Source organism: Miniopterus schreibersii (genome assembly GCF_964146895.1).
Source record: "Miniopterus schreibersii genome assembly, chromosome: 1".
In the NCBI taxonomy this organism is placed as follows: domain Eukaryota; kingdom Metazoa; phylum Chordata; class Mammalia; order Chiroptera; family Miniopteridae; genus Miniopterus; species Miniopterus schreibersii.
Window position 1 is genome coordinate 179,364,378 of NC_138101.1, and position 6,055 is coordinate 179,370,432.

General features: G+C 44.8%; 1 protein-coding gene across 4 annotated transcripts in view; it reads left to right on the forward strand.

Moving 5' to 3' along the window:
- The window catches only part of TTC9 (tetratricopeptide repeat domain 9), a 29,245-nt gene extending 23,512 nt beyond the window's left edge, over positions 1–5,733 (forward strand). The window contains exons 3-5 of one of the 4 annotated variants that reach the window (XM_081119542.1): positions 1,513–1,588; positions 4,417–4,446; positions 4,521–5,727. In XM_081119542.1, coding sequence (XP_080975668.1) covers positions 1,513–1,588; positions 4,417–4,446; positions 4,521–4,533 — 119 coding nt within the window. In that variant the 3' untranslated portion in view covers positions 4,534–5,727. The other 3 variants (XM_081119543.1, XM_081119541.1, XM_081119544.1) reach the window with 3 other exon arrangements.
- Positions 5,734–6,055: the final 322 nt, after the last annotated feature.

Below are 6,055 nucleotides of genomic sequence, written 5' to 3' on the forward strand. Positions count from 1 at the left end.
GAAAATAAAGCAGGATCAAGAGTAAATGGGGTGCTATTGTAGACCTGGTAGTAAGAGAGAGCCTCTCTGAAGAGGTAACATTTCAACAATGACTTTGACTGGATGCTGCCATTGTTGTTCATATGGTCAGTTTTTTAAAATGCACTTCTCCTTCCAAGAAGTCTTTCAGAACTTTAGGATCAATTTGCAAACCTCCAAATGTATACACTTTTTTCTTTATTTTTGTAAGAACACCAATATCATTATTTTTATGTGTTGATTAGTTTTCTGTATATCAGTTGAGTTCCCCCAACTGTACTGTAACCCACTTGAGGACTAAGAACTGGACTCATTCAACAGAATTGTCTTGAATACCTACTACATACCAGCACTGTTCTAGATGCCATGCCTGGCATTTTCTACAGCATTCGTTTCTACTTCTGGAAGTAAACATCTCAGGCAGCCCTGTGACTCTTATATGCTGGTATGTGCAGAGCTGAGCAGCTGTTCCATGCCATACCCCGCTCACTAATTTAAGAGGTGGGATTGGGGAATAATTCCCCTGTTTGAGGTGAGGTGGTCTGATTCTACTTATAAGGACAAAAATAAGACAATGAAGCAAAGTCATTTGAAACTCTTCAGTTTAAAAAATTACATTCAACTAATATTTATCATTAGATTAAGCACTTTTACTTATTTATTTTTAAATGTGTCTTTATTGATTTCAGAGAGAGGAAGGGAGAGGGGGAGAGAGAGAGAGAAACATCAATGAGAGAGAAACATTGATCAGCTGCCTCCTGCACGCCCCCTGCTGGGGATTGAGCCCGAAACTTGAGCATGTGCCCTGACCGGGAATCGAACCGTAACCTCCTGGTTCATAGGTCAATACTCAACCACTGAGCCATGCCCGGCTGGGCAGATTAAGCACTTTTAGACTAACCTGTTTTGGTCCTCACAGCAATGTCATGAGGAAGGTATTATGATCCTCAGGAGAGGCAGGCTTTGGAATCAGATGCACCACATACTATGTATCTTCTTGGGCATCACACTTAACCTCTCTGGGGCCCAATTTTCCCTTTTGTCACAGTGAGGATGATGCTCCATACCTTACAGGATCTTATTGAGAGTTAAATGAGATAATGTGGCCCAGAGTAGGCATTCAAAAATGAAGGTGGTTTCCTGCAGCCAAGACAGGAGGCTCAGAGAAGTTGCTAAGGTGCCTGGGGTTAAACTCTAAACAGAGCCTCAACTAACTGTGCTGACTCAGGAGCACTGGAGTATGCTGTTTCATAGAAATAAAGGGAGAGATCCCTCCTCCTCTCCTCTCCTTATCGTCTGTCCCTGGGTCAGTGTGACCCGTCCACATTTGCAAAGAAGAGGCTGTGGAGAAGAATGCTGGCATCCCGCTTGCCCTCTCAGCCATCACGGACCTTGGCTGAGTGAGCCTGGCCTGTCCATGATCTTCAGAGATAGCTGTAGACCAAATAGTTGCCCTCACCAAGTGTTCCCTAAGGTGTGTTTCTCTCCTCGCAGACACCAACGTGATCCGGTATATCCAGCTGACGGAGATGAAGCTCAGCCGATGCTCCCAGAGAGAGAAGGAAGCCATGTAACTACAACACCTCTCTAGACTTGCACTTGCACCTGACCCTGGACTTCTAGGCATCCCCTGGTGGAGAGCCCCTCCCTGGGTTCTGGTCCTTTCTCCCCACTTCCGTTAGCCCCCCTCCCAGCTCTTCCTCCTGTTGCCCCTCAACTCTGTCTACTCCCAATGTGAAAAGGAGACACAAATTTGGAATCTGGTGGGTTGCCCCGACAATGGAGATAGCCGCTTCTCTAGTAAGTCAGCCACTGAGAGGGACCTAACCTCTGTGGGGACAGCTGAGGAGCTGGGGAGGACTCCCACAGGCCAGGAAGCCTGAGCTTCTGCCAGAGGCAGAGCCTGCCGGGTGTACCACCATCCCAAAGGCAGCAGGCCCAGAGCCCACTGCTGGACCCTCCACACCTTTCTGACAGACCAGAGCATCTCAAGGCAACTGTGACAAACCCAGGGATGAGACAAATACCGGGAGCACTGATTAAGCCTGGAAAGAGGCCGTGAATTTGTACACTGGATTCCCCCCCCCCCCGCCCCCAGCAGCCTCAGCCCCTGCCTCCCCTTCTTGTCTTGGCTTGTGCTTTCTTCTCTCGCCCTCGGAGATCTGAGACTCTGCCAGGATTCACATGCCACTGAAGCCCACTCTCAATGCCCTCTGGTGACCACACATACCATTCTCCCATCCCCCCCGCAGGCAGCTGTGACAGCAGAAGGGCAGGGTCAAGTGGGCCAAGGGTTGACCATGTAGGTGACGTGGGGAGGGAGAGAGCATTGCATAGACTGGGCAACTGAACAGTGGACTAATTAAGTGTAAATAAAAATAAATGAACAGGCAGCAGTTCCTGTCATCTCTGTTGGAAGCAGCCCACTCCTCCCTTTTTACTCCCTCCCCCAACTCACTCAGAGCTACTTACAGCCAGGCAGGATGGGGCTTCCCCCAAAGCACTGGGCCATTTGTTCGGTGGTAAACAATACTGGCTGCCACCTTTGTGCTTTTAGAGTAGGCTGGGGTTGCCGAGGCAGCCCAGGGATTGGGCTTTGTGGGACCTGTACCTCCTCTTTTTGATGACAGTAGCTGGACTCAATATCTAGCACAGAGAATGTGTTCAACAAATATTTGTTGAATGAATAAATTACGACTGCAGACTGGCTCTCCTGCCTTAAACTAATTTTATCCCAGACTAGTCTCCTGATATCTGTTCTTTATGCCATGTTGCTTCAGTCCAATAAGAAACATCTCCTGAGGGCTTATTGTTTGCCTGTCAATGTGCAATACGCTGTGGGGCATAGGACGTGGTCCCGTGGAAGAGCTGAGAAAGACTCACGTGAGATGATTACCAAGGACACGTATCATTTATACAACGCTTTAAATTTTTCAAGCACTTTCATGTATTTTTAGTGTGATTGGTGAGAGACGGTATTGTATAAATTAATATATATATACAGATGCAATAATGTTAATAGTTAGCATTTATTAAATGCACTATCCTCAGATCTTTACATGTATAAGCTCATTTCTTTCATGCAATTGCCTACGAGATAGCATTTCTGTTTGATGGATAAGAAAACTGAAAACCAGGAAAATTAACTATCCCAAGGTGGCATGGCCTTAAGTGGAATAGCTAGGATTTGAACCAGGTCTATCTGACCCCAGAGGTCTAGCTATGAACTGCTTTATCGTTAGCTGCTGCTCTACAAAGTATATCGAGCAGTTACGACCATTCAAGAGCAGGACCATGTATGTTTTGTTGAAAAGCCTTGACTATGTCAATGGTGGTACATGAGCTGCCTCTTGTATTTAAAATGCCCAAAGCAAAAAAAAAAAAAAAGTCACTAGCACTAGACTCCCTAGTGGACAGGGAGGTGACAGGCCAGGAAAAGATAACCAAGACCCAGCAGTTCTTTCTGTGTATTGTTCATTCTACTTGCTGAAGGGCCAGCACGTATCCAAACAACCCACCTAGCTCTCCTCACTTCATCCCCAGCATCGGGGAAGAAGCATAGTTCTGGGCAGAGAGGAAAAGGGAATACAGAGTTAATTATGGGTTATTTGTTTAATCAGAGGCTCCACCACTGCAGGATCTAATCACTGCTGAGGGGCCCAGAAGCCAGCAGCACAAGTGATATTCACATAGCTTCTCAAAGGCTTCTAACTGGACCAGAAGAAAGTGCTAGAAATATCCAAGGGCCCACAGTTGCTTGCCTGTAGCTCAACCTCTAGATAAGAGGAAAAGGAAAAGGCCTTTATAGCTGCCACATTCTACCCACCCCTACCACGTCTTTCTCTCTGCCCTCTTCCTCCAAAATGGTTTCACGGGACCCCAATTTGAAACTACCCTGCGGTATACATAGGATAGGCAAACATGCAAACCCCCCTGTCCCCAAGCCTTCAGCCCAGAAAGCCTGTGAGTTGGTGAACTGCTTGTTAGAATCTGAAGGGTAAGATGGGGTCAGAGGTGGCCTGCAGAACCGGTCAAACTGGCAGGGTCTTCCTTTGGTCTTGCATTCAGGAAGGACTCAGAGTAGCTATTTCCAACATGGGTCAGGAGAGAGGATTTGCCTCAAAGAGTGAGTTGTGGCAGGGCTGGACAGGAGGGGATAAGATTGTTGCATCCTTCCCAAGAGAAAGGTTGAACACCAAAACCAGGTGAACACGACCTCGTGGGACCTCATAGTCCAAGTGTACAGGCTGCCTGCTTGTCTGGTGACTTAGGTCCACATGCTTATTGGAACTCTGTTCACTGTGACCCAAAGTTAAATGATCCCAAAGGAAGAAGCTGCCTGGGGGTATTAGCTGGTATTTGTCTGAGTGGTGAATTTTCTGTTCATTTGTCCAACAGAAACTTCAGAGAGCTGTTAAGTAAAATCAGGTGTGTTCACCTTACCTTCTCCCCACTCCTCCCCCAAATGGGGACTGTCATTTAATTACACACTGTGTTTGCAGATGTCACTGCTGAACTCTACCTGGAGCACTAACCTGGACCTCACCTGCTTTGTCGTCTCCTGCTTGGACTTTTGTGATAGACTCTTCGGAGGGGAAAAATTATACTTTTCCTGTAATTATTGTAAAAGCCTCATATGTGTATTGTAGAATTTTAGGGAGGGGAGACAAACTAACCCACAATCCTACTACCCAAGACAAATATCATAATCCTTTGGGATGTATCATTTGGTTCTCTTTGGGATAAATGTACATCTGCACATACACAGTTTGCTTGTTGTTTTTTAAACAAAAACTAGATCACACTGTATATATACACTTTAATAACTTACTTTTCAAAATGTGTATTTATATTTTAGAATATGTAATACGTACGTAGACACAAAATTTAAAAATTAAAAAAATCTCTGTAGTAAGAAGTAAATCTCTTTCCCACCCCATCTGCCAGCATCTAGTTTTGCTCCCAATACCTGTATATCCTTCCAGAGACATTTAAGCATTTTCCAACATATGTATATATATTCTTTTGTCACACAAATGGTAGCATGTGGACACTGCACCCTGTGCTACTTCCCTCACTATATCAGGAACGTAATATTTTTTGTATGTCTCTCAAACTTTTTCAACATTGTCGCCAGTATACAGATGGGCCCTCATTTGGTAACCAATCTTCTAATGGTGGTTATTTCCTTTGTTCCCAGTCTTCATTGTAAATAAGGTTGCAATAGATATTCTTGCAGCTAAATTTTGCACATCTCTATGACTCTTAGGATAAAAATCCAAGGAAACATTGCTTGGCTATCTTTAAGAATTTTAATATCAGTTGCCAACTGTCCTCTGGAGAGTTTGTACTAAAGCACTCTCTTATTTGCAGTCTTGAGAGTGCCCTGCTCCCTGCACCCTCACTCACGGTGAGTATTAGCACTTATCAAATCTTCACCAATTTGATAGGAAAATATTAGGATGTCAATGTTATTTGAACTTGCATTTCTTTGATTATTACTGACAACATCTTCATATGCTTATTTGTACTTCTTTCTTTGTGAATTTTCTATTTATTCGATATTGGTATGTTTACCTTTACTATCAACATGTAATTTTATTAAGAATGTTATTTTTGTCAAGAAACATGGCAAATATGCTTTCTAAGTGCTTTGCTTTCTAATTTTGTTTATGGTCCTTTTTTGGACAAACATAAATTCTTAATTCTGCAATTAATTTGTTCCTCTGTTGCCGGCTTCTTCTGCCTGTGGCTCACTCTCCCATTTCTGTCTGGGTGGCCTTTCTGAAACACAACTGACCATATCGCTCCATAGCTTGAACATCTGTAGTGGCTCCTCATCATTTCTGAAGCCAGATTCCTTAGCATAACCCACGAGGGCTTGCATGTGATTTTTCCCACTGACTCTTCTGGGCTCACCTGCTGGTCGTCATCTCAAGCTACCCTCCCTTCCATTGCTGCACAGCTGCCTGTCATCCCCTGAGCCCTTTGTTCTGGGTCTCTGGGCCTTTCCGTGCTGTTCCCTCTGCCTAGCTGC